Source organism: Pinus tabuliformis, chromosome 2_2 (genome assembly GCF_031772625.1).
Source record: "Pinus tabuliformis cultivar Carrire ecotype Pingquan chromosome 2_2, CPIR1, whole genome shotgun sequence".
NCBI lineage: Eukaryota > Viridiplantae > Streptophyta > Pinopsida > Pinales > Pinaceae > Pinus > Pinus tabuliformis.
The window spans coordinates 646,200,834-646,227,805 of record NC_142300.1 but is presented as its reverse complement, the minus strand read 5'-3'; the positions used below and the strand labels follow the sequence as shown (position 1 = coordinate 646,227,805).

At 39.0% G+C, this 26,972-nt stretch overlaps 1 protein-coding gene across 1 annotated transcript; it reads left to right on the top strand.

Moving 5' to 3' along the window:
• LOC149194280 (histone acetyltransferase TAP1-like) lies at positions 1–26,972 on the top strand. The gene is made up of 5 exons (XM_089407438.1): positions 1–640; positions 24,547–24,646; positions 24,823–24,923; positions 25,141–25,234; positions 26,598–26,972. Exons 1-5 carry the CDS (start codon positions 626–628, stop codon positions 26,675–26,677), a joined length of 390 nt encoding a protein of 129 aa, XP_089263564.1. The 5' UTR covers positions 1–625; the 3' UTR covers positions 26,678–26,972.

Sequence of the window (26,972 nt, the reverse complement as noted above, 5' to 3'; positions counted from 1 at the left end):
CATTGAGAAGCGAGCAAGGAGAGCAAGAAGAGAAAGGAGGTAGAGATTGCAGGCAAAAGAAAGTAGTTCGAACAAAAAGAACTAGGAGACTGAGCTTCTAGCTGAACAATGGCACGAATTCTGAGCTTTTAGCTAAGTTCTGGCACGATTCTGGAGTTTTTTGGATCAACGGAATTACGCCGAGTTTTATTGGAGAGGAGGCCGAGAGTTTAGCTGAGGGTTATCACTGTGATTGGAGGCTGGCTGACGGTGAATCTCAGTTAAATTCGTGGAGGATGAAAGGCAGAAACTCACACAGAATTCGAAATTTGTCCGAATACTAAAAAACTGGGTTTATCTTTGAGGAATTCAGGCTTCTTCTAGCACACAGTTCGAGGCTGTTTGTAGTCAGATAGGTGGCAAAAATTCCGAGGACAATTCTGGTTTGTTTGGCAGCAAATCAAGTCACAGTTAGTTGCATAGAAAACAAGGCTAAGTCAGTCTGAGTTTATGATTGAGAGGGGGCCCAATTTTCAATGTAACCTAGCAGGGACGTCAACAAGATAATAAGGGAGATACGTTTAATTTTCTCTATGTATTAATCTCCTTAAAAGCAATCAAATGTTCGAAGACTTCTTTTCCCCCTATGGGGTTTTCCAGGGTAATTAGACCAAAAATATTGTGTCTATTTTTTGAGTGTGTGCTTGCATTTATATTTTGTATCAGCTGTATAAAATCAGAGAGTAGAGTAGCCTTTAAATGTTTAGAGTTAAATGCATGTTAACTTGTATATCATTCATATGTTGTGATGAGGTTTGGGCATTAAATATATGCAAAAATTTGAAACTGGGTTGGGTTACAGCCAAACAAAATTTTCTACATTGTGTTCCTTAGCCTCATAGACACCATAGAGTATAGAACACCTGTTTGCTGCTACCCTAAAAGCTAACAAATGATGCAGTTTGTCATGCCCAAAATAATGACTTCCTTTTGCACTTCAATCTGTCCAAACATTTATGCTAGACCAAGGCAAGGTTGCTACCTTCATGTCTAAATTGTCAAAGTTTCCTTTGCAACCCAATGCTCCTAACTTCTTCATTGAACTTGGCACCTTTCTCCTATGTATGTAGGCTCCATTTCTAGCTCCTACATAGTGGATGCACTAAGGTGTATAATCAATGAGAAGAAAGTGGCATATGGCTTCAAAATCTCTTGTATAATGGTACCTTTGGAAGGCAAGAAATAAGCTTCATCAAATGAGTTTCAAACTTTGAAGCCTTGGCTAACTGCTAAACTTTTGCAATGCATAGATTCTAAAGTAATGAATCATATGACTTAAAGACCTTGAAATTACTTGGGTTCATGTAATAGACAACTGCATTTAAAGGTCAACAGATTTTGTAGCATTTATCATCAATGATTTTATATCTTTTATCACCAATGCTTTTCTATCTTTTATCACCATATGTTGCCTATATTACCTTCTTGCCTTAATCCATGACCTCATAAATAAAATTCTTGGCAGGTTTATCACCATTCACCATGGGCCATTGCTCTGTCTCTAGCTGCAACTCTGAATCTGGGTATGGCTGACTCTAGCTCTAGGCTCAGGCAGTAGGTTCAAGTTGTGACCCTGGCTTGTGGGATTTCTAAGTCTTAACTGTTAGAAATCCTTCATGTACTTTCTGCTTTATTTCTGCCTACTTGTTTTGTTTAATTAACAAGTTATTTGCCATGTAAATACTGAAAATCAATACAAGTACATGCTCATTACAGATCATCAACTGAAGGAAAAACAAGCACATAAGTGACACCGTTGTTTTTGGACTAATGTACAGAAAAAACCCAATGCCGGAAAACTGGTGCATCTATCTGAGGGTTTTATTATTAAGCAGTTTCAGAATACAATCTGGGTGCCTAATCGGCTCACCCAACAGAGAATGATCTCGACAGTAGTACCTCTTAGTTGAAGACAAATACCACAACTCTCAGCTCCAATTTGCCCCACAAAATCTCTAGTGCTTGCCTCTAGGGACCGTGTCAGCCTCTTTGGCTCAGCGTCAACCCAACGTCACCCCAACTCGCCCTACGGCAACCTCTAGAGCCTCTGCGTCATCCACGCTGGCTCTCTCTAGGGCCTGACTGGCTTTGCGTGGCCTCTAGCTGGCTCTACGCCCCTTTCTCCCAACTTCTGCATTGATGCTCCCGGTACCCTCTTCACCTCTCTCGTTTGTATTCAATGCCCCTCAGTTGCAAATCTAATCACTCCTTCGATTTCCTCAGCAAGCCCTGCCTCAAAAAATCGAATTCTTGATCAACTCATTGTGTTCTCCAAGTGACCCTCAAACCTCCTCTTATACTTTTCACGTTGACAATTCAACGACCGAGATTAAGTCCCTAATCAACAGCTAAGATTAACTTTGGTTTGATCCATGACTTTTGAACCCTTCTAACACAATGTTATATTAATTCACATTGATATTTTATTTTTCCTAAGTTTAGACTTAGGGACTCCTTTAAAAATATTCATTATTTTAATATCTCCCAAATTGTTTAGAATTTGCCCAAACCATTTCTGGGTATTGGAGATCTCATGTGCTTTAGCCTCTCCACCAATTTTCGTGGCTAGAGCACATCTGATGCTACCCCAAATCAACACCCCCTCTTAGCGAGGATTGTGCTCTAGTAATAATCTTCATTGAGCATAACCCTGATTGTCCGGCATCGGTCTTGGTGCTGATGCTAGGCCTGCTGCCCAACATCCTCTGTACTGCTATCCATGGCCATGCCATTGCCACTGCTGCATCCGTACGACAACTCCTCTCATCATGCTGCATCGTGCTACCCATAGAACTGCCATTGCTAACTAATGCATTGCAACTCAGTTATTGAGAAGTAAGTAACTGATCTCCCAACTCTGACATCTCTGTCAGGCTAGAGACACCTTTGATGCTGAAACTCCCTCTGTCGCTGAAAAGTGCCCCTTCTCTGAGCTCTGTTGTCGGGAAGCCTAAGTAAGTGTGAGTTTGGAGAAGTCTAAAGAGAAAGGAAAAATTGAAATTTTGGTGCCTCTCTCTTTGTTCTGTCTCCTAGATTGGGAGATTGAAGTCTTCCAAGTTTCATTGTTGCCGAAAGTTGCCAGTTGCCGGAAGTTGTTGCCTAGTCAAAGTTGCTGGAAAGGGGTCGAAATTTTAGGAGGCTAACTTGATGTGGAGGGAAGGTCTGGCCTTGGTCTAGGGTGAAGAGTTTCAAAGAATACTATTGAAAGGAAAAATTTCTTGTTGGGTTTTCCCCTCGACGGGGGTTTTGCCCTGGCATAGTGCTTACATCTGGTGTTTATTGTTTTATGTGTTGCTGCTTTGGTATTTGCTTGGTGAACTAAAAGAAAGAAGATATAAAGAATCATAATAATAAGAAACATCACAAGTAATTATCAAGAATAGGAAAATCTTTCTGCCTTTCTGATTCTCTAAGAAGGACCTCATCGAATGAAAAACAAAGGGGATTTTCCTTTTTTGTACTCTATTAGAATCAATTAAAATTAAAATTTCATATTTCTCTTGATCAAAGTTTAGAGCTTTCAATGATTATATGAGTTACTTAGAGCAATATTTTAGACTAGACAAGTATGGAGTTCTACTCCCATAACTTGGTCTAGCTCTTGTATATTAGTCGAGGACTATTGTTTCTCTTCTTGCATGCTCTCTCCACTTATTTTAAATTTGTTTTGCAGCCTCCTGAGCAGAAATCAATGTCCCTTTTGGTGGCAAGTTTGAGGGAGGAGCACGCTAAAACTACTAACACATATTGTGCAGGAATTTTTGCACTCTTTGGGCAGCTTTCCTTTAAGACTTCATTCTTTGGCTAGGTTGAGTTCTTCTTGAGGGCTGCATCTTTTTACTAGGTTATGGGCTTGAAGGAGGCTTAGCTTCTCTCGTCCTACGGTAATTCCTCTTCGTTTCAAAATCTGATTTTTGTATAGCAGGTTTCCAATTTTCATATTTTAAAGGCCTCCCTTTGGCCTCATTTGTATCAATTGTTCATCAAGGAAAGTCTATGGTCAAAAAGCTTACATTGTAAAGACTTCCTTGAATTTGCTTGAAGCCTTTAGAGGCTCTCACTTCCTTGTAACTAATCTAATAAAAGGGCTGATTTCTCTCGAGGGAACTTGGGAATTTTCCCATGGTATCCCATCTCTCCATTTAGAGGGAGTAGCTTTGTTTGTGGATTGTTATGAAACCAGCTCACAAAAAGATAGAAAAGAGAGATCCACGCCTTATAATTCAGCCTCTTCGAGGGGGCAACCTCCTTTACATTACATAAATGAACAATTCTTGGATGATACAAATGAAATTACCTCCTTTCTATATATAGGAGTCTAAGTGGTCCCAATACAATCAGAGCCTACATAACAATAATATTGTAGGGCACAACAATAACAATAGTGGGCTTCTATGTGGCACAATAGTAACAATATGGGCACTACATGGGTACAACAATATAAATAAGGGGTATAACTACAATAGTAATGGGGTAATCACTAGTATTATAGGGACCCAACATGCCCCTCTCCTTCAAAAAGTGTTGTCCTCAACGCTTGAGTAGTTCAGGATACTTCTGCATAAAATTCTCATCCTCCCATGTGGAATCTTCAGCGGATAAGTTCTTCCACTTGATAAGATACTCTGAAATTGATCGATTTCGTAGCTGTCGAGTTCTTGTTTCTATGACTGCTTCTGGTTCCAATATAATTTTTCCTTCCTCGTCAAGTTCTGGCAATATTGTTTGAACTGGGAGCTTGTCGCCTATAACCTTCTTTAAACATGAAACATGGAAAACTGGGTGCAATCGAGAAGCTGCAGGAAGCTCCAATTTGTATGCCATAGTACCAATCTTTTGCAACACCTTGTACGGACCATAATACTTTGGTGATAATTTATTATCCTTCTTAGCTTGCTTGAGGGACATTTGCTTATATGGTTGTAGCCGTAGGAATACCCAATCACCTACATCAAAACTTCTTTCACTGCGATGTTGATCTGCCTGTTGTTTCATTCTATTCTGTGCCAACACAAGGTTATCCTTTAAGAGTTGGAGGACTTGTTGTTGATGTTCGATGTGATGTTCCACTGCCTGAACCTTAGAATTTTCTCTTAAATATGATGTGATGGATGGTGGTTGATACCCATAAAGTGCCATAAATGGGGTCATTTTTGTTGCTGTATGAAAGGAAGTGTTATACCACCATTCAGCCAGAGGCAACCATTTGACCCATTGTGTCTGTTTATCAGATACAAAGCAACGAAGATATCCTTCCAAACATTTGTTTACTATCTCAGTTTGCCCATCAGATTGAGGATGATAAGATGAGCTATGAGCTAACTGAGTACCAAGACAAGAAAATAATTCTGTCCAAAAATTTCCAGTGAAAATGGGATCTCTGTCACTTACAATAATCTTTGGGTTTCCATGTAGCTTTTGAACTGTTTCCATAAATGCAGTAGAAACTGTACTGGCTTTAAATGGATGTGATAATGCACAAAAGTGTGCATACTTGGTAAGTCTGTCAACTACCACCATGATGACACTCTTTCCCTCAGACTTGGGTAAACCTGTGATAAAATCCATTGAAACCTCCTCCCAACGTTGGCTTGGAATGGATAAAGGTTGTAATAGACCCGGTGTCTTAATTGTTTCAACTTTATTTTGCTGGCAAACCAAACATTCCGCCACAAACTTTTGAATATCTGATTTAAGGCCATCCCAAAAAAATTCCTTCTTAACCCTGTGGTAAGTTTTTAAAAATCCTGAGTGCCCTCCTAAGGGAGAAGTGTGCAATTCCATAAGAATCTTTTGTTTTAGCTGGGAATTCTTACAGAGGTATAAGCGATCTTTGTACCATAACGAATCATTTTTCCAGCTAAATGTATCAGAAGTACTGGAATCTTGTTGTAGCTTTTGAATAAGTGCCCACACTTCTTCGTCATTCTTCCATTCCTCCCTTGCTTCGTTTATCCAATCTGGTTGGATAATAGAAATGGCACACAACAATGCTTCCACATCCTCATCCTTTCTTGAGAGTGCATCTGCCACCACATTTTGCTTCCCTTTTTTGTAGATGATTTCAAAGTCATAACCCAACATCTTTGTGACCCACTTTTGTTGCTCTTCAGAGGATAATCTTTGTTCTAAAAAGTATTTAAGGCTATCATGATCCGTTTTTACCTTGAAGTGTCTTCCCATTAGGTAGGGTCGCCATTTCTTAAGTGCATGGAGTATTGCCAACATTTCCTTCTCATAAATAGCTTTTCTTAAAAACTTTCCCTTGATTGGACGACTTTCAAAAGCAATGGGTCTTTCATCTTGCATTAGAACAGCACCAATTCCATTTCCTGAAGCATCACATTCCACAATAAAGGTTTTTGTGAAGTCCGGTGTAGCTAAGACCGGTGCTTGGCACATTGCCTCTTTAAGATGTTCAAAGGCCTTTGTTGCTTCCGAAGTCCATGAAAATGAATCTTTCTTCAATAATGTTGTTAGAGGTGCTGCTATTCTCCCATAATTCTTAACAAACTTGCGATAATACCCTGTCAACCCAAGAAATCCTCGCAGATGCTTTATGGATGTGGGGATTTTCCATTCCTTAATGGCTTTAATTTTGCTAGGGTCTACCTTAACTCCTTCATGAGATACAATATGACCCAAATATTCCACCTCCTGGACTCCAAAGAAACATTTGGATCTTTTTGCATATAATTGTTTCTCCTCCAATAGTTGTAGCACCCTGTCAACATGTTCAACATGATCCTTCCAAGACTTGCTGTAGATTAGTATATCATCAAAAAATACTAACACAAATTTTCTAAGGAATGGTTTGAAAATTGAATTCATCAAACCTTGAAATGTTGAAGGTGCATTGGTAAGGCCAAAAGGCATGACCAAAAATTCATAATGACCCTCATGAGTTCTAAATGCTGTTTTCGGAATGTCTTCAATCTTCATTCTGATTTGATGATATCCCGAACGAAGATCCAACTTGGTGAAGTAAATTGATCCATGCAATTCATCCAGTAATTCATCAATAACAGGAATGGGGAACTTATCTTTAATAGTGAGCTTGTTGAGCTCCCTATAATCTGGACACATGCGCCATGATCCATCCTTCTTGTGCACCAATACTACTGGAGCTGAGAAAGAACTTTGACTCGGTTGAATTATACCAGCCTCTAGCATTTCTGCAACCATACGTTCAATTTCACTTTTTTGGACATATGGATATCTGTACGGCCTGATGTTTGGAGGAACACTTCCTGGAATCAGATGAATAGCATGATCATGATCACGCATAGGTGGGAGACCTTTGGGAGTCTCAAATACCTTGGAATGATTGTCCAGGACTTTTTGGAGATCTGGAGAAATAGATGATTCCAATGTGGAAACATCTAGCGAACATAATTGTGCAATTACACCTCTTTGCTCCTTTTTTAGAAGCTTTGTCATTCCATTAGAGCTGATTATCTTTCCTGGTTTCCCTGCAATACCCCTTAATTCAACTTCCTTTCCTTCCACAGAAAATTTCATGAAAAGTTCTTGAAAATTAAAAGCTATTGTACCCAAGGATTGTAGCCATTGGACTCCTAGTACAACATCAGCACCTCCCATTGGAATGGAAAGCATTGGGCTAGTCAATACATATTCTCCCATGGATAGCTTGATATTATGGCACTTTCCAGAACAATTTATTGTTCCTCCATTTGCAATCATCACTTGACACTCTGGTGCTGGATATAGGAAGCAATTCAATTCTTTTGCTACCCTACAATGAATAAAATTGTGGGTGCTTCCTGAATCAATCAACACTATTACCTTTTTCTTCTTGATTTGTCCTTCTATCTTGATGGTTTGAGGAGTGGTAATTCCCGCCAATGCATTACAAGATATGGTCGGATTTATTTGTTCTTCATCTAGGCTTTGTTCCTGGAATATATCCTCTTCTTTTGACCTTTCTTGCTCCTTTTCTTCTTCCTCTTCACAATCTATGTAGAATAATTTCTTCTCAGCACACTTATGACCTTTTGTGTATTTGCTATCACAATTGTAACAAAGCCCTTTTGCTCTTTTTTCTTCCAATTGTTGTGGTGTCAACCTTGTAGGTTGTGGAAGACTATGGGCAACAACACTTCCTTCTTTATAGTTGTGAATGGTATGCTTCCTAGTTGCCATAATTTTGCTTTCCATTTTTCTTGCTAACCTGAATGCCTTCTCTAATGAATCAGGTTCCCAAAGGCGCACATCATGTTGGATATTATCCTTTAAAGACCCTATGAACACATCAATCCTATGCTCCTCTGGAATATCTTTTACCCTTATGTTCAATTTTTGGAACTCCTCAATGTGCTCCATTATTGAACCCTTTTGTTTGAGATTCATCAATTGGCTAAAAAAAGTGTTGCTTTTTGTATCCTCATAATGTGCTATCAATTCTTCCGTAAAAATTGCCCAAGTGATAAATTGTTTACGAGAACAAAGCCATTGATACCATACAAACTGATTTGGTTCCAAATATAAAGTTGCCATACGTACCTTTTGTGTGTTTTGCACATTATTGAGATCGAAGAATTGCTCCATCTGTAATATCCATGTGGCGGGATCCTTGCCATCAAACTTCCTCATATCGATTTTTGGAACATGATGAGTCTTCGATCCAACATTAGCATCTATGGTATCATGATTAACATTTCTTTTGTTCTCATCATGAGTTTCCTTTACTACCTTTTCACCATTAGTGACCCTTTCTTGTAGCAACTTCTTCAATTCATCCATCTTATCATCCATGCCATCAAATTTAGCATCAATCTTAGCTTCCATGCCATCCATCTTAGCTTCCATGCCATTTACCTTAGATTCCACGCCACTTATCTTAGCTTCTGTTAGCTTTTGTGAGCGTGACATTTGTTGCACTTGTTCTTGTAATTTTGATATATCATGTAGCATTTCTTCCTCTTCTTCATGAGTCATGCTAGAGCTTTCAGGTTCCTTACTAGGTGTTTTCATTTTTTTTCCTCGGGGCATCAGTTACCGATAATAAAGTTTTACTATGCCCTTTGAATTCCGTTAAACCAAGCTTACACAAAAATTTAAAAAAAAAACTACACACCTTTTTTCACTTTATAGAAGCCTGATATTGAATCTGATGTATCTCTGTAATTTCAGATCCTCCAATTCTGAAATTGCTACCTGTAGTAGCCTTCTGCGTCCTCTTTCCAATGCCACAAGTCTGAGCCAAATTGGATTCTCCAAGGAAGAGTTATGTGAAATCTCCCACAGTTACTTGCTTTTAGACTGGTTCAGTAGAGCGAACTTGTACGACGTGCCACGAGTCACTGTTTCCACCTTTGAATCTAAAACACACGCACAAGAAACTACAGTCCGTCCTCTTTCTGTACCTTTTTACGAAATTTCAATCCGATCCTCAGAGAGAGAGTTATGACGATTTTCCCCAGGTCACCTGTTTTGAATGTAATTCAGGAGTCTGCCAAAAGACCAACTTCCTCAGATCATATCTCCGAAAATGTCGCGAGAAAAGCTCTGAAATTCGGACCCAAGGTTCAGCGCCAATTCTTCTCAAATGGGTTTTTTTTGCGACTTCTGAAACGTCCCAGAAAAAAAGTTATAGCGAAAATGCCACGATGACCTGTTTGGAGCAGCGAAACCCTAGAATCCAAAGCTCTGATACCAAATGTTATGAAACCAGCTCACAAAAAGATAGAAAAGAGAGATCCACGCCTTATAATTCAGCCTCTTCGAGGGGGCAACCTCCTTTACATTACATAAATGAACAATTCTTGGATGATACAAATGAAATTACCTCCTTTCTATATATAGGAGTCTAAGTGGTCCCAATACAATCAGAGCCTACATAACAATAATATTGTAGGGCACAACAATAACAATAGTGGGCTTCTATGTGGCACAATAGTAACAATATGGGCACTACATGGGTACATCAATATAAATAAGGGGTATAACTACAATAGTAATGGGGTAATCACTAGTATTATAGGGACCCAACATGGATTGACTAATTTTTTTGGATAGTTGCTCTAATTTTCTGCATTTACTAATTTAATTTTGTGCATGATTAACATAGCATTTACATTCTTCCATTTATAGCACATGCTTGATTCTAGTTTATATTTTTCCATTTCGATTTACTTTTGCAATTCACTCACAATATATGCAAGTTTTATTTGAGCAAGCATCATATATTGTCAAATTTAAACTATTTCACTTTGCTTTACAAGTTCATGAGTATTGCATCAATATCTTTATCATTCATGTTCATATGGCACTTTGATCATTGCTAGTTAGTTTTTGAAACTTTTTTTATTCCATTTTGAGCAAAATCTACTTCATTGCAAGCAACGCATTTTGGAATTGTGATTTTACATCTTTACATCAAGCTCACTGTTGCACATTCTATTTTGATTGAAAGATATTGGTGACATTTACTTGGAATTTGTTAAAATTGGCAACTAGGGCCAAACTTCATGTGGTTCACCTTATTCATGACTGATTATATTTTTCTTGGATTCATCTCGTCGGGAGGTGTAGGATTGGTCTAAAGATCATCCGATTCCGATAAGTATTTATGGAGATATGAATTTATTTAGATTATGGACTAAATGTCAAAGTCGGCCAACAACTTATGTAGGCTCAGAAGCCCAACAGACGCATTTATTCATCATCAATGTTTTGCATATAAATACAAGGAGTATTCTCCTCATTTGCACACTTCACTTCTCATCACATCTCTTTCTCTTCTGCGCAGAAAAGACTCTTCTCTCACACATGTGGAAGGAAGGACACAGAATTTAGGGCTGCAACTGTAGATCGGAACTTTGACCAGCGTTGACTATCATTCTCTCTCTCTAGACTGCGCAATAGGTGAAACTGACTCTCCTTGGAAGGCCACATTTTTTGGTGAAGGAATCAAGGTGATCCGATCACCGGTTTGACAAATATTGACTGCGCTAGTTTAGGGTTGATGCTGCTAATATAAATTAGACTTTTGTACTATTTTCTCTCTGCTGAATTATTGAAGATAAAAGAAGATTTGATCAAAGGGTTTCCCCATATTGGTTTTTGTCCCTGGCTAGCCACCACATCTTGTCTCTTGTCTTGGCTTGTTTTCTGTTGATCGTTTAAATGTTCTATTTGCACTTTACTTAATGTACATGTGATTGCTAATCTGTGGATAATAATAAGAAAGATAATTAAATTGCTCTAAGCATAGAACATACCATAAATTAACATGGTATCAGAGCTGAGGTGAAGACAAAGCCTGAGCAAGAGCAAGAGCAATCACCGAAGAGAAGATTGGCAAGGCTATCCTAAAAGAACTATGGGGTCCTCAACACTCTTCCCCGCTGAAGACAAGCTCCGTGAGAAGTCTAACTATCACGGATGGAAGATGTCTCTCGATTTGACTTTAGAAGATCAGGGAGTGTTGGACCATGTGAGAGGCAATATTGTTGAGCCTCCATCAAATGCACTCGTTGCTGCCAGGAACAAATGGAAATCCAGAGAAGTCAAAGCAAAGAAGATCATCCGGGACTCTATTGACAAGCGCTTGGTGGCCTATGTTTTTGAGCTGAACACCTCCAAGGAAATCTATGATAGACTGGTGAGTTTATTTAAAGTTAATGATGCAAATCAAGTTCTGTTTCTTAGAAATAAGCTGAAGGAAATTAAGAAGGGAAAAGATGAAAATATGCAAGCATATTTCTTAAGAATCACCGAGATCAAGAACGATCTCCTATCTATTGGGGAAGTAATTCCTGACAGGGAAATGGCACTCACAACTCTTGTAGGACTACCATTTGAATGGTATATATTCAGGACTACTATCCTCAACAATAATGTAATTCCTGAATTTGAGGAATTAATGGCAAGATGCATTCAAGAAGAAGCTAGGATGGAAGAACAGGAAATGCCCACACTTAAAGGTCATCCCACTGCCTTTTCTTCTCATGCTAAAAGAAGAAACAATTCTGAGGCTAAATCCAAAAGAAACGCTGGACCAAAGGGTGGAAAAGGACGATGTTACCATTGCAATAAACCAGGTTATTATGCAAGGGAGTGTCCTGATAAAAGGAACTCACATCGGGATGATGATCAAAATCCCTCTCAAGGCAATCAAAGAAATGGTAGGTCAAATGGCCGAGGTAAAAGGAGTGTTGGAAATCAAGGAAGAGGACAACCATTCAAGAAGGCAAGAAATTCCAGGTATGAATCTAAAACTGTTGAAAATAAGCAAGATGAATATTATCTACCAGCTGCTCTATCTACCTCTGCTCCTCGGGACTCGCTTGGAATTGGCTTATTGATAGTGGTGCCTCAAGGCACTTCACTGGTTACAAAGAAGTTCTCCATAATCTAATAGAGAAAGAAACCAACCTGGAAATTGTCCTTGGAGATAATATGAAATATCTCGTGAAAGGTGTAGGCAATGTCTCTCTTAAATTGAATCAAGGTAATACAATCCACCTACAGGATGTATTATATGTACCTGATCTCAAAAAGAACTTGGTGTCCATTTCGGCAATGGAAGACAAAGGCTACAAGGTGGCTTTCAACGATGGCAAGGTACGTGCATGGAAAAACAATATTAAAGATGCCTTCACTCTTGGGTTTCGAGTTGATTCATTATATCAGGTCGGAGGAAGTCCACTAGGTGTCATGTCTTGTGACACATCTCTTCAGTCCAAACTATGGCATCGGAGGTTTGCTCACCTTCATTATAAAGCTCTACCTGATGTAAGAAAAATGGTGACCGGGATGCCTGAGTTCAGATTAGAGCAAGAAGGTGTATGTCCCGGATGTGCCGAAGGAAAGCTAAAATGGGACCATTCCCCTCAAGCCAAAGCAATACCTACGATATATTGCAGTTAGTTCACTCAGACATATCTGGTATGATGCCTATGAACTCCTTGGGAGGATATTCATATCACCTTACTTTTACAGATGACTATTCTCGCAAGACTTGGATATACTTCTTGAGAAAGAAGGATGAAGTGTTCTCTTGGTTTCGACATTTCAAAGCCTTGATCGAGAATCAAACCGAAAAGAAGATCAAGATCTTAAGGATTGATAATGGGATTGAATATGAATCTAATGAGTTTCATGACTTTTGTAAAGAGGCTGGCATTAAGAGGGAGACTACTACACCATACACTCCTGAACAGAATGGTGTGGCGGAAAGGAAGAACCGTACGATTGTGGAAGCTGTCCGTGCTATGTTTCATGATCAAAGACTTTTGAAGTTTCTATGGGCCAAAGCTGCAAATACTGCCATATATGTACAAAACCGATGCCCCCATCAAGCATTGGGTTCCAAAACTCTTGAAGAAATGTTTACCGGTAAGAAACCTGATGTATCTCATTTTAGAATTTTTGGAAGCCCTGTATATTTTCATGTGCCGATAGAGAAAAGGAATAAATTGGGTGCATTTGGAAAGAAAGGAATCTTCGTGGGCTATAGAATCTATGTAGCCAGTCAAAGGGAAGTCGTGATTAGTCATGATGTCACCTTTGATGAAGATATGGCTCCCAGCAAGGTGAACAATCTTCCTAATGTGAGATGCTCTCAAGAAGCTGACACCAGGGAACCTAAAGAAAAAGATGATGAAACAATGCCCGATGTGGAAAAACCCATGGATCCTATTGATCCTCCTCCACCTGAGCCTTCCTCTTCTAGGAAGAGGCCTTCATGGCTTAGGGGGACACTTGATGATGCTGAAGGACACGCTGCACCCCGAGGAACCTTCCATGAAAGTAAGAAACCAAACAGGCATCAGGGATACTTGACCATCATGAGCACGATCATTCAAAATGAGCCTTCATCATTCTCAGATGTCGTCAAGCATCAAGTATGGAAGGATTCTATGACCGAATAATATGAGTCTATTATGAAGAATGATGTTTGGGAAGTGGTTCCCAGACCCCTGGACAAGACAATTGTCACTTCTAAATAGCTTTACAAGATAAAGCATGCAACTGATGGAAGTATGGAAAAGTATAAGGCTCGTTTTGTCGCTCGTGGCTTCTCCCAGAAAGAAGGTATAGACTATGACGATATATTTGCACCTGTTGTCAGATATACCACCATTTGCTCGATCATAGCCCTTGCAGCTTCACAAGGATGGAAATTGCATCAGATGGATGTTAAGACCGTGTTTTTGCATGGTTTGATCAAAAAAGAGGTCTACGTGGAGCAACCCGAAGGATTTGAGATTTATGATCGAAAATATCATGTGTGCAGGTTGAAGAAGGCCCTCTATGGGCTGAAGCAAGCATCTCGAGCATGGTATGAGAGGATCGATAGCTACTTGATGAAGTTGGGATTCACTAGGAGTGAAGCTGATCCCAAGCTTTACTTTAAGGTTGAAGATGACAAACCTCTCATACTGGCGCTGTATGTTGACGACCTCTTTCTAACAGGTGCAGACCCTCTCATTCTCAAATGTAAGAGGGAGATGGCTTTTGTATTTGAAATGAAGGACCTAGGACTGATGCACTATTTCCTAGGACTTGAAGTTTGGCAGAAGCCAGGGGAAATTTTCCTATCTCAAGGAAAATATGTGGTGAAGATATTGGAAAGATTCGGTATGGTGGACTGCAAGCCTGTAACTACCTCGATGGAGCTTGACTTCAAAAAGTTAAGTGGTAGTGCTGCTAGACCTGTTTTACGAAATGCCACCGAGTATCATCAACTCGTCGGAGCATTAATGTTCTTAGTGAACTCTTGTCCAGATATATGCTTTGCAATCAACACGTTGAGTCAACATATGGTTGAACTTCACCACATACATTGGATTGGTGGCAAGAATCTGTTGAGATATCTTCGTGGCACAATTACTTATGGGTTAAGATACACTGTCGGAAATGTGAGACTACTTGGATATATTGATGTTGATTGAGCAGGCAGTGTGGTGGACCGTAAGAGCACTTCCGGGCGCTGTTTCTCCTTGGGATCTGCTTCGATATCTTGGATGAGCAGGAAGCAGAAGTCGGTGGCTTTGTGCACTGCTGAGGTAGAGTATATTGCTGCTAGCATGGCCTCTTGTGAGGCAGTCTGGTTGCAAAAGCTCTTCGGTGAGCTATTTGGATTTACATTGGATACCACTGTGATCCTATATGACAACTAGAGCAGGATCCATTTATCAAAAAATCCCGTATTTCATGATCGCTCCAAGCATATCAATATCAGGTACCATTATATTCGAGATATGGTGCAGCAAGGAGCAATAAGTCTCCAACATATCGGTATAGATGAATAGGTTGCCGAAATTCTGACAAAGCCCCTAGGAAAGGTCAAATTCCTGACTTTTCGAGAACGATTTGGTGTCGTTCAGAGACCCTCTGATGAGGGTCAAGTATGATGTACTGAGCTCTGGGAGCTCCAGGGGGCGCGGGGTACTTCTTGGAGCGACATATGACCACAGGGTGACTCACCATCCCCTGTTGGTGCACTTGGTACAGGGTAAAAGGTTCAACCTTCCCCTGTGACACCCTGTGGCAACTATGGAATAGGATGATTAGTTCTCTTGTGGGCCTAGATGATGTGTTCTCCATGACGATTGTGGAACAGGATGATTCGTTCTCCTGTAGGCCAGGATGATTAGTTCTTCGTGGCATCCACTGCATAGGATGATTCGCTCTCCTATCGAGGCATCCTACCCATGTAGTCTGTGATTCATGGGAAGTACGTCTCATCTGATCAATGAGCACGGAAATGAGGATAGGGACCATAGTAGTATCGATGGATGCATCGTTGTATCTATCGTACTCCTTATGCTAGGATGACCTTCATTGATCTGGGATCAATGATATTGGTCTGAGACTAGTGAGAGTGGTACACACTCTGAGACTGACTTCGGGTCAGTGGAGGATGGTATGATACATCCTCGATCATTTCTTCTTCTTCATAATTCAAGCAAGGCAGAGCAGAACCGTGCAGAGCAAAGCAAAGCAGAGTAAAACAAGAAGGGTCAAGCCATACTAGACAATGCATTTGATGGATGGACAATAGTGACAGTCCGATAGATTGCAGATGAAGTTCTCCCTAGTTGAGAGGGAGTGTTAAAATTGGAAACTAGGGCCAAACTTCATGTGGGTCACCTTATTCATGGCTGATTATATTTTTCTTGGATTCCTCTCGTCGAGAGGTGTAGGATTGATCTAAAGATCATCCGATTCCGATAAGTATTTATGGAGATATGAATTTATTTAGATTATGGACTAAATGTCAAAGTCGGCCAGCAACTTATGAGGCTCAGAAGCCCAGTAGACGCATCTATTCATCATCAACGTTTTCCATATAAATACAAGGAGTATTCTCCTCATTTGCACACTTCACTTCTCATCACATCTCCCTCTCCTGCGCAAAAAAGAGTCACTTCTCTCTCTTGCGCAGAAAAGACACTTCTCTCACACGTGTGGAAGGAAGGACGCAAAATTTAGGTCTGCAACTGCAGATCGGAACTTTGACGAGCGTTGACCATCATTCTCTCTCTCTGGACTGCGCAGTAGGTGAAACTGACTCTGCTTGGAAGGCCACATTTTTTGGTGAAGGAATCAAGGTGATCCGGCCACCGGTTTGACATCTACTGACTGCCCTAGTTTAGGGCTAATGCTGCTGATATAAATCAGACTTTTGTACTATTTTCTCTCTGTTGAATTATTGAAGATAAAAGAAGATTTGATCAAAGGGTTTCCCCATATTGGGGTTTGTCCCTGGCTAGCCGCCACATCTTGTGTCTCTTGTCTTGGCTTGTTTTCTGTTGATCGTTTAAATGTTCTATCTGCACTTGATGTACATGTGATTGCTAATATGTGGATAATAATAAGAAAAATAAGTAAACTACTCTAAGCATAGAACATACCATAAATTAACAGAATTTTTCTATCATTACAATTTCTTTCTAAATACTAATGTTCACATGCATCTCATTTATGCATCCTTAGTGTTAATTTGCATCTCTAATTAATTTACCTCCAAGCATAAGCTTGGTTGAAAGACTTTTAGGATCCCCTCTCTCTCAAACTTGAGGAACATAGACCCTCTCTTGTGGTTAACATGGTGACCTTGCAGTTGTTAGAGCCACAATCTTTGCAATGCTGGAGGCATCGGGTGGTTGGATATTCCAAGGGAGGTATCATCAGTGTTGCAGGAAATGTTCCCCTTGGATCTAAACCCCGAAACACGATCTGTACGGATGTGTGGGGGAACCGCCGTCCGAAACGCGCTTCGGAAAAATCAAGATGCGTTTCGAATTGATAAACACGCTTCCTGGAAATTCTAGAAGCGTGTGTCCGAAGCACGTTTCATATGACGCTTCGGTCGTACGAAGCATTGCACTTCGGAGGGCATCGTACGAATCGCGTATGATTCCGTACGCGCTTCCTTTTTTAAATGTTTATTTCCGCCATGCGGCCCAAAAATCACTGTTTTTTTAATTTTAATTTTTCATTTTTGTGTGAGTTGGCTTGTTGGGGGTGGGTCCACCTTGGGTTAGGGTGAGGAATGAAGGGATCAAAGCCTCCATTCATCCCTCATTTACTCACTTTCAGTTTATGAGAGTTGGAGAAGAGAAAAGAAGAGAGGAGAGGAGAAGAGAAGAGAAGAGAAGAGAGGAGAAGAGAAGAGATCTTGGAGGAGTGAAGGAGGAGCTAGGAGAAGGAGGAGGAGCTTGGAGTAGGAGCTTGGAGGACTTCATCTACAAGAGCTAAAGAGGTAAGTGCAAACCCCAAACTCCCTTATTTTTTGACATTTTTTTTTGTATTTTTCTCCTCCCTCTCCTACTCTTTTCCATTGTTTCTACTTGCTCATTTACTTGCAGGTTGTCCACCACCTATATCCATATTCCAAGATGGTGTTCTTTTGGCTTCTATGTATCATTCCACTTTTGGTTTTAATGATGGCAAGGGGGAGTAGGAATAGAAGGGAAGAAGCACAAGAGGACAGTGGTCCCAATATGAGTGACCCAATGTATGATGAGGAGGAAGGGTTTGAAGAGGAAGGGGATGAAGTTGAACCTGAAGGGGAAACTGAAACACTAGAGGGGAAAGCTACATTAACACCCTTGTGGAACTATGTGACCAAACTTGAAGGGGGAAAGTGTGGTGGAAGCTACAAATTTTTGTGCCCTCATGGTTGTCATGGAGGAAAACCATTTAGTGGTTCATATACCCGTGTGAGGAGGCATCTTTGTGGGGTGATGGATAGTGATGATAAAAAGGGTGTTGTGGGGATACAAATTTGCCCAAACATTTCATTTGAACAAAGAAGAAAATACATCCAAATAGAGGACACTGCACAACAAAAAAGAAAGAAACAAAAAACTCATTCTGAATCAAGTGCAACCTCTAGATTTGGTAGCTCATCTCCTCATGGTACTTCTAGAAGCTCTGGAGGTAAAAGAACAATAGGGGATTTCCTTAATGTTGTTGGGAGGGATGATGTGGATGGAAAGATAGTCTGATTTCTTTGTGCTTGCGGTGTACCATTCAATGTGCTTCGCTCTCCCTATTGGCATGAAATGGTAAAGGCCATCAATGAAGCCCCAAAAGGATACAAGTCCCCCAACTATGAGAAAGCTAGAACAATGTTATTAGAAAGAGAAAAAGCAAAGGTTCAAAGAGCTTTGACACATTTTACAAATGAGTGGGTAGATTGTGGGGTATCCATTGTATCAGATGGGTGGACAAATATTAGAAACCAACATTTGATAAATGTTCTTGGTGTTTCTGCTAGTGGTGCAATATTTATTACATGTCATGACTCCTCCTCCATTAGTGCATCTTCACAAAACATTGCAGATCTCCTATTGCAATCAATTAAAGATGTTGGTTTGAATAATGTGGTTCAAGTGATCACAGATAATGCATCAAATTGTAAGGCAGTAGGAAAAATTATTGAGCGTACTCATCCACACATCTTTTGGTCTGGGTGCTTGGTTTACACATTGAACCTTTTGATGCATGATATTGTGAAGCATAAAGAATGTGGGTGGATTAATGAGCTTTATAGGAAAGGGAAGCAACTCATTAAATTCATCACAGGGCATACAAGGGTAAACTACTTCTATGGCACTTACTCCAAGTTGCAGTTGCTTAAACTTGCAAAGACAAGATTTGCCAGTTATTACCTCACCTTTAGGCAGATAGTGAAGGTGATACAAGCTTTAACTAATATGGTGTGTGCTAAAACATGGGATGAAATTAACACTGATAGAGATGGTGCTAATGTAGCCAAGGACACTATTCTTGACATGTACTTTTGGTCATAGGTTAAATATGTTTTGCAATTCACCAAACCAATTTATTACATGATCAAGTTTGGAGATTCAGATTGACCAATAATTGGGGAGGTGTAATTGCAAATGGATAGGATGTTGGGGCAGATTAAAGACATTGTTGAGCCTAGAGATATCACCTTGTACAATTATATTCGCGCAGAGGTGGAAACCCGATGGGAAATGCTAAATGTTCCATTGCATGCATTAGCATATGTTTTGACACCTAAATACTATCATCTATCATGGCTTTCAACACCAGCACCTGGGGGGGGCGGAAGTAGGAGAAAACCACACCAAGATCAAGAGATTCACAAAAAATATATGATTGCATTGAGTAAATTAATCCCTGATGAGGAGGAGGCTGCCATGGTACGGAGACAGTTGAGCAACTATACGCTTAACACTGGTCCATTTGGGAGCATGCATGCAATTAGAGATCGAGAGACTTTTTCGTCCCTTGAGTGGTGGAACATGCATGGAGGGGCTACTCCACTTCTACAGAGTTTGGCGTTGCGGGTGCTTTCACAGGTGGTAAACACTTCTTCTGCAGAGAGGTGTTGGAGCTCTTATTCTTTCATCCACTGTGTTAAAAGGAATAGGTTGAGTTTAAACCGGGCAGAGAGCTCGGTTTATGTTCATTACAACTTGTGATTGTTGTCCCATTACTGTGATGATGCAAAGACTAATAAAGACCTTAACATTTGGGACAAGAATCTAGAGGAGCCCAATTTGGAGGATGGAGTGTTGCGATTAGGCAATTAGAGGATGCTCTTATCTAGGTATGTCCATTGTGGTATGAATTTTCCTTATAAAGCATTTCTCTAATTCATGTTTTTTATTTTTTTGTTAACTAATGTTTTTTTTGTATGAATTTTTTGAGCAATTCCAGGATGATGATGATCTTGTTAAGATGCCACCCCCATCTGGTCCCTTGGTTCCTAGGTTCCATGGTTCAACACCAACATCAGGGGGTTCATCTTCATTAGTTTCAGTGCCACTGCCATAACTTCCACAGGCACCATCTTCTTCATTGCCACCACGTGGAGGCCCGCCGCCACGTTCTCTTCGTGGTGGAAGGAGGAGAGATTAGTAGATATATTCACAATTTACTACTTTTGTCATAGATTAATCATTAGACTTGTAGGCTTGTGAATTTGAACCTTTTTTGTCTTGGCGGTGACCAAGTGACATATTTTGTAAATATTATTATTTGAATTTTGGACATGACAAATTTTGATAGTTGCTCACTTGCTAGATAAATCATAATATGCTCTATGTTTTATAATATGCTTAAAAATTTGATGTATGTTTGTAATTGCTAGAATATAGATGGTTGATGTACATACCAGTAACTACAATGGAATCATGGATGCCATATCTATCTTGATTTATGCAAAAATATGCATGTTTTCATGTCTTCTACAACTAATTTGGTATTTGGGATGTTTGTTTTGAGTGTATATATATATATATATATATATATATATATATAGCAGACGCTTCGCTTCCTAGATTTTCGGAAAATGATGCTTCCGCGTCCCCACTTCCAAAAAACATCCCTATTTCGTCCCCGCTTCATGCAACATTGGGTGTCATTAATACAACCTCATTTGTATTTTCTTGGGTGCCCCTCCACAACTCACATTAGAGACTTGTTTCAAAGCAATTGAGAGAAATGTTACATCTAGATAGACATTTAGCTTAAAATCTACAAAGATAATTTCACTCCACATTAGATAGATTGCATATCATTTTAACTTCATCAACTTGGGACATCTTTTAGATTTACTTGCAATACTATTTATCTCATAGACTTGTCATGACGGATGGCCTCATAGTTTATTGATATTGTTTACTTTCCTTTAACAAGTACGATCTTTATTTTTCATTGCAAGTAATATTCTTTGGTTTGTGGAATCTCATTTGCAAGTTATCTTTCTTTCAAAATAGAATTTTGCAAGTAGTGTGGATCTTTCATTTACAATCTTTACTTTACTTGTTAAATGACTATCTCATGTACTTGTTTAGCTCATGATTATTGAATGGTATTATTTACAATCTTTACTTTACTTGTTAAATGACTATCTCATGTACTTGTTTAGCTCATGATTATTGAATGGTATTATTTTGTTATTTTGAGCATTTCTTTACAAGTACACCATTTCAATATTTCCATCTTTCAAGTGATATTTCATTATTGATCAAACATTGTCTCTTTTGTAGGATCGCTTGTAACCATTTTCATTTGAGCAAATGCATGTTATTTACTTTGAGCAATTTATTGTTTAAGCATTGGTCTATGATGACATATTTTCTTGAATGAATTATTGAAAGTTGCTCATATATTTCTTTACTTGTTCATATTGTGGGATCAATTTACTATTGTTGATAAGCTTTCCATTTAACTTAATCTCCTAGAAACTCACATTTCATTTACTAACCTTCATTAGGGACCACCCCCTTAGCTTAGGACAGAGATTTAATGGAGAGAGTTGGGAATAGGTGACAACCCCTTCTCTTAGTTTGCCACCAAGTCACACCTTGTGGGATTGAGGATTTTTCCCACATTAACCAGGTGTGCAAGCGAGGCAACAACAAACCCAAACTAAGTCAAGGGTGTGAGGTTGAACAACAATCAATGGACTTGACTAGGATGGTGAGGAGAATAGGATCAAAGGAATGCCTTTCTTTTGGAATTTGAGTGCAATGATCCTATTGAAGCCACTAACCAAAAGGCAAACTAGGGAAATGGTTTTCAAGCTAGGACTTGGGATATCTTGAGATTCCACCGTTGGAATGTCCTAAAACTTAGAGGATATCTTGAGGACTCACTAGTGCAACTCTAGACCAAATTCATCAAGTTTTGATGGCTACAATGGAATTCGTATGATGCCCTAGGGAGCCTACTAGGGTTATGGCTTTTTTTTGGAAGGAAGGAAGAAAATAGGAGGTTGTATTGACCACCAAAGGAATGTGAGGATCAATGCCTTGTCTCTTGGGCCTAATGGAGTCAAGATACACCTAGATTTTGAATTTTCATATGCTAAGGAGCCCTAGATGACTTTCGCTAGCCTTTCCAAATGCAACAACTAGGTCATTAGGGATTTATACTTTGATTTGCAAGATTAAGTTTCAAGGCTTGTTAACCTCTTTCAGTGCCTCTAGGAACATTCACTCCCTCTCTTACTAAGCAACGCATGCAATATATCGATCATTCAAGACTTAAAAAAACTTTCGCATCATTTAGGGTATGTACAAGAACAATGATAAAATTTCGATGCATTAGACAAATAAGAAGATAAAATATCATTAAATTGCACTTACAAGAGAGACCAGAGTATATCCATTCATCATCTTCGCAAAAATAGAAGCTCCAAAAACAATAGAGAAAATCCAAACATCATAATGCATTAAGAAACTCCAATTTCATCCAAGAAGAGCAAGTGTGAAAATATAACTTGTAACTAGGGCAACTAGGGCCAAACTTCACCTTGGACAACTAAGATGAGGAAGTTGATATTTTTATTGGATCCTCTCTCTGAGAGGTGTAGGATTGATCTAAAGATCATCCCATTCTGACATGTACAAATGGAATTATGAATTTATTTTGATTATGGACAAATTGTCAAGGTCGGCCAGCAAACTCATGTAGGCTCAGAAACCCAACAATCACATCTATTCATCCTCAACATTTGCATATAAATACATGATGCCTCCTCTTCATTTGGACAATGTGCGAATAATATGATTTTACTATGAGAATGAGAGACATGCTTATATACCAAGCACGTGTCTCTTCATGGGGAGTCATGTCTCATTTAGACATGCCTCTTCAACCTATTTACTAATTAACTAAAAATTATTTATGATTATTATCATTTACATTATTTTACATTATTTCCTATATATTTATTCATAACATTGAATTTGTAGATCAACAACTAAAAGCTTAGTGTGCGTATTACTATTATAATCAAGTGATCTTTGCATCAGTCCCTCGCGGTCTAACCTCTCCAATAACCTTCATAATGACACACAACTCCACGATCAAATAAAAAATGAAGAGAGAGGCAGTGACGAGCTTTCTACTGGAGAGTTTCTAACTATGGAGGATCTCTGAAAATTTCCACAGGAGTGACACAGAACTAACCAGAGCAGGTATGCAAAAGCTTGGGACTGAATAGAATGGAATATTGGAAGCCTCTACCTACCCCAAAATCTCTTTCCCATTGAACCGGGAGTCATTTTAAGCTGCATAAATTCCAGGGATGTAGAGATGGAGGCATATTCTTCTTCAAGACTGTGCAGACACAGATATGACAGGCTCGTGTGTTTGGTAGCTAGGATGAACAGGTGCATTTCTACAGGACAGTGTAAATGTGCAAGGAATGTTTCTCAGAGATGCTACAAAATTGGGCAGAAATCACAGCTAGAATTTAGCTGACAGGACATTCATGAAATGCAAAACTGATGACCAAACTGACATGCACAAAGAAGCCACAAATCCAGTGGCTCAAACTTGAGGAGGGAGGGAATTCGCCTGCTCTGATACCATGTGAAACACACATGCAAATGGATAGGCAAATTAATATAATTGTTGAATGCGTATTATTCACATTGATATACATTTTTATACAATGTCTAATAACCCTTGGTTTTCATATTCCAAGTGGTCTCTTGGACTCCAATGACTCTTCATATTCCACACCATAACCCTTAGCAGATTAGGTTCGCATTTGGAGAGCATGGGCATCAGCCAAATCTTGTAGGAGACTCTGAAAAGATTAATGGGCTTCCATCCCCCAATACTAAATAGTGTCTTGTGATGGATTCTTTAGAATCAACTTGATAACATTTTGATTGAGAGAGGCTGCCCGATTGCCAGAGGAGAAGGCGTCATTGGCCATGCAATGAAGATCCTTACCATTAGTATCCCAAATTGCCTAGAAAATTCACACAACAGTTCATGAATGGGGGCTGACTTGTTATTCTTCTTAAGAGGTAAGGGTTTCAAAGTGTTCTTTCTGATACAGTCAAGAAGGCTATGTGAGTGCATTACAAAGTGATAGCCACACATTATTTATTATCATTATTGTAGCTCTATTCATGGATGTTGAATTAATTTTGATCCTTGTAATTTCAACTTTTAGCTCCAAATTGCGTACATATGATGCTTTTGTCAATGATTGGGGTGTGGTTAGAGCAGGTAGGCTGGCCAAGGAGACCACTAACAAAGGTAGAAGCAGCATTGAAAAATAGTTACATGGTAGCTTCCTTGCATTTGATCAGACAGTTACCGGATTCAGGTGCTTGATCTCTTTGTATGCTCTATTTAAGCATGTAAAATCCATTTTATTGAGTGAGGCCAATTTTACTGAAAATTCCTTTATGCTGCTTATCTTGCTAATGTTTTTATTTTTACTGTACTCGTTGACTTCATTTGTAGACAACACTAGCATGTAAACAATCTTTTATTTAACAGATGGTGAGGAACAACGGGAACTTATAGGCATGGCTCGTGCCACTTCAGACCATGCATTCAATGCTACAATTTGGGATGTTCTAGTGGATCCTCGCTATCAGGTAATAAGTGTTTTGTGCAACCTTAATAGTTAAAAGAGAGACAATATTGAAGTGATGCTCAATGTGTTCTAATTTATGGATATAGGCAAATGAAGTCACTGAGGAGTTAAGATCACTATAAAGATAAAATGGCTCCCATTCTGCAAACTTGATGCATTTTCTGTAGAACTGCATTCTGTAATTTTCTGATCAATCCAAATGGGATAATTTCATCCAGGGTCAGGGACTTGGGAAGGCTCTAGTAGAGCAAATGATACGTGCATTGCTCAGAAGGGATATTGGCAATATAACCTTATTTGCTGATGCACAAGGTATATCCATGAAGTTTTTGAGAATCCATGATTTTTATTACATTGTGGTTGGTGTCAAACGACTGTTTTAGATGTTGAATGGAATGTAGTTTTAGTTTTATTTATGTCCATGCATGTTTAGGCAATCTCTCAAAAAAGAATCACTATTTTCTACTCTCGCACTATGGCAGGCATGCCTTCTATTTTTTAACTTGTTTACAAAATTAAATTGTACAATTAATGTCATTTGAGGATGTATATATGGTCTAGTGTATGGCATTTGGTGTCTTGTATATCTTTGTTGCGTCAGCTTTTAGTTTTAGCATCGAGGACTTTTCATGACACTCCCACAGTTTTGTAGCCATTGATTGTACTCTCTAGTCTCAGTGACCTATTCCTTGGTAGTTTATGGGCATGAGATAATACCCTATATTATAACCACCAGAAAAATTTATATGTATGAATATGATGCTTCAATATGGCATAGAAGGCAGAAGACATTAAGGTGACTTTTGAAAATCAAGTAGAAGCCTAGTAGTCGTATGCAATAAAAGTTAAACAATGGGGCAATCCCTCAGAATTTGCTAGTTTGAGCCTCCTACATTTGACATGCATAAAAGGAATTGGCTATTCACCTTCATTGATCCTTCTTTTTAGCTTCTCTCTACCTGCCAAATCAACCATATGGCTAATACCTATGTGTTGGTCACATGATGAGTGCCTGATGGGTACCATAATGAGACATAAAGCTCACTTGAAAAACTATGAACTTTGCTGGCTGAAATGAAGGAATTTTTTGACAAATCATTTGGTTTGTTAGTAACATGATAGCTTTAAGCATCCTCTCAGGTTGCATTTTATGGTTCATTACCTGTATCCATGCCATTAATGCCATATACACTTTTGATTACAAATCTTGTGCATTCTGTATGCCATTCATTTCAGAGCTTCTACTTTTCATGCCGTTTTCTCTGTATATCATTGGTCTGAGATATTAGAAATCCTTTGTACCCATTTCATAGTTCTCCATTTACTAGAAGTACAGGATGTGAATTTCTGCTTTTCAAATAATAGTTTTGAGAATTTCTTTATTCATCCATTCCTCTGTCATTTTTTGTTAGTTTAGGCTTTTCGTAATATATTGAAAATGCAATTACGTTTGTAATCAATACTGTAAAACTTTACTAAAGTTTACGATAGTTCATTCATGAATTGAGAATTTCTTTATTCATCCATTCCTCGTTTTGTCATTTTTTGTCAGTTTAGGCTTTTCTTAATATTGAAAATGCAATTACGTTTGTAATCAACAGCTTAAAACTTTACTAAAGTTTACGATAGTTCATTCATGAATCATCTTCTAATGTATGCCTATTCTTTTTGACAGTAGTAGATTTTTATCGGAATTTAGGGTTCGAGGCTGACCCAGAAGGAATCAAGGGCATGTTTTGGTATCCAAAGTTTTAGCTTCTGTTGTATAGTAATATTAAGCTTACAGCGGACTAAATTTTGAGGATCACTTGTAAGTATAAGTCCAAATGCAGGTTTCAATAGTTGAGACTGCTGTATCTTTCCATTGCATTCTTATCATTCAATAGATATCATTGATTTTATAGCAATATTAGCCAGAGTTGTAATATTGTGTGTAACAGATCTGAGCCATGGATTTTAGATGATACTTTCTTTCACATTAAAGGCCATGGGCTTAAGCTATATGACACTTAAAAACATGTACAGGTTTCCAAAACATTGACAACATGGA

Excerpts from the sequence above, each read along its gene's own strand:
- LOC149194280 (XM_089407438.1), top strand. Across the intron at positions 24,924-25,140 it reads TAGTGGATCCTCGCTATCAG|GGTCAGGGACTTGGGAAGGC; the intron begins GTAATAAGTGTT and ends AATTTCATCCAG. Across the intron at positions 25,235-26,597 it reads CTTATTTGCTGATGCACAAG|TAGTAGATTTTTATCGGAAT; the intron begins GTATATCCATGA and ends TCTTTTTGACAG.